We start from the raw sequence: 2,259 nt of genomic DNA, 5'->3' as shown, positions 1-2,259 counted from the left end.
TACGATTATTGTTGAAAGCCATACATTTCACTTATGATTAAGAGGGCAAATTTTTTATATCCAGACACTTACCAAAATCATAAGTTTTGCTTACAGATATCATTGAATCAAAACTATAACTATCGTATGTTTGCTCTTATTGAAATCAGTTACTGAAACTTATAGAAATCAATATTGGTAATTATGAATATCATGTCGCAAGCAAAATGATATTCGTATTCATATATTGTTGATTATTTATGGCATAATTCTGCTCCTACTCATGTCATGTGTCTTGAATTATACGCGTAAATAAAATGATCGATATCTCTTCATCGACCACATGGGATAAAGTGACAAGGAGCATATTCAACTGTACTTTCATATAATAATGCAAGATTGCATGATTTGTTTTCACCACACAATGCAGTCAAACTTGCTTCTTGTCACTTTTATGATTAACGCTAGATCAATTAAGAGGAATCCATCATTTTACTTACGTATAATTCCATCGTTGTTGTTGATTTGGGAGAATTCATGGGCACTTAAATAAAATCAATTTGATTTTGAGTGTCCGACAGCTCCGAAAACTGATCTGTAAGTAATGCTTGTTTGTCTAAGACGCAGCATGCTGGAATCCATACCCTCAATGTAAAGATTTTCATAGATTTTTATTATGGTTTTTTCACAATCATGTCACTTATGTGAATCTTAAGTTGTAGATATGGAACGCGTTCGCGACAACTATGAAATTAGTAAGCGAGTAATGAAACATGAAAATCGTCCGTTCATAAGTTGCGACTTATTCAATTCCTAAGTATTTTTGCCTCAGTGCAGCAACCAAACCACCGAAAGCCGACGAAACCGCTCGGTACTCTCACGCGAATAGCCATTTCCTTGTGTAAAGCCGAATGAGCAGCAGTGAAGTTTTTTCGATCGTTCCGTAATAATCAGTGTGATTGACGATTAAAATGGACGGAAAGGACAAAGATCAACTTATTGTAAGTATTTCAATATTTGTAAAGTAGAATACATTAAAATAATGCCATTTCATTTAAATTCAAATTCATTCTATTTACTCCTTGCAGACGCGATTCTGGAAACGGATGGATGAAAAGATTGGCGTCGTTCCTGAGAATGTGAAAACCGTCGTCAATCTCCTTGAACTCGTGGGTACCAGTTGGCTTGGCGATATTACCGCTGCAGACGTTTCTGATCTTGAAGAGCAAGTATGCCGCTTCGGGAAGCACCTCTGCAAGGTAGACGACAATGACGACGATGACATGGAAAACGCTTTAGGATTTGAAGATGGGTTGCGATCGTTCAAATTTACGATGATTGAAAAAAAGTCCCTCGTAGCGGTAGCTGGCGCTGTGAAGCAGTACGGTGTTCACTACTTCACCAAGATGTGAAAATTGCAAGGAAAACACTGAGAAATCTTGACATTCATAAGGATTTAAGCGCCAAATACTGAGTTGTATTTTGTATGTAAGTTCCAAACGAAGTGTTGGCTATAATAAAGGCAAAACAATAGTCTTCATTATTTTTTTTCCCTCTACCAGTAACGGCAAAAGTTCCCCGGAATTCCTCCAGGAGTTTCTCGAGACCTCCTACAGGATTTTCATTCAGCGTTTTCTCGAGAATTCCTCCTGGAGTTCCTCAGGCATTCCTCCAGAAGTTCTATGGAGATTTCTTCAGGAGATCCCCAAGGAGTCTTTTAGGGAGTTTCTTTGAAATTCCTCCAAAAGTTTGCCGAGAATTCAGGAGTGCCTTGGGAACTCCTCTAGGATATCTCCTGGAATTCCTCCAGCAGTTTCAAGGAAATTCCTGCATGTATTCCTCCAGAAGCTCCTTGATAATTCCTCCTGAAGTTCTTCGGGAATTTCTCCAGAACTTCTTCTGGAATTCATCCAGGAGTTCCTCGGGTATTCTTCCATAATTTACCCACGAGTTCCGCGGAAATTCTTCCAGGAGTTCCTCGGAAATCTCTTCAAGAGATTCTCGGCTATACTTGTAAGAGTTCCTAGGAAATTCCTTTAGGGGATCCTCGAAATTCCTCCAGTAGTTCCTCGAATGTTTCTCCAGGAGTTCCTCGGAAATTTCTTCACGAGTTCCTCGAGATTTCTTCCGGGAGTTCCACGGGAATTTCTCCAGGAAATTCGTGGACAAACCTCCAGGAGTTTCTGGGGAATTCTTAAAGAAGATCCTTGGGAATTTCTCCAGAATATCCTCGAGAATCTCTAGAATTTTATCGGGAATACTTCCACGAGATTCTTAACA

The 2,259-nt window shown here is 39.1% G+C and overlaps 1 protein-coding gene across 1 annotated transcript; it reads left to right on the top strand.

Moving 5' to 3' along the window:
- On the top strand, window positions 1-1,517 carry LOC134285410 (uncharacterized). The gene is made up of 2 exons (XM_062846070.1): window positions 1-980; window positions 1,068-1,517. Exons 1-2 carry the CDS (start codon window positions 951-953, stop codon window positions 1,389-1,391), a joined length of 354 nt encoding a protein of 117 aa, XP_062702054.1. The 5' UTR covers window positions 1-950; the 3' UTR covers window positions 1,392-1,517.
- Window positions 1,518-2,259: the final 742 nt, after the last annotated feature.

This window comes from Aedes albopictus, chromosome 1 (assembly GCF_035046485.1).
Source record: "Aedes albopictus strain Foshan chromosome 1, AalbF5, whole genome shotgun sequence".
Lineage (NCBI taxonomy): Eukaryota > Metazoa > Arthropoda > Insecta > Diptera > Culicidae > Aedes > Aedes albopictus.
The sequence above is the reverse complement of the archived record's forward strand: the minus strand, read 5'-3'. Positions and strand labels throughout refer to the sequence as shown.

Bases quoted from the DNA above. Each gene is read 5' to 3' on its own strand.
- LOC134285410 (XM_062846070.1), top strand. From the start codon at position 951: ATGGACGGAAAGGACAAAGATCAACTTATT. The intron at 981-1,067 runs GTAAGTATTTCA...TACTCCTTGCAG, and splicing joins AGGACAAAGATCAACTTATT to ACGCGATTCTGGAAACGGAT.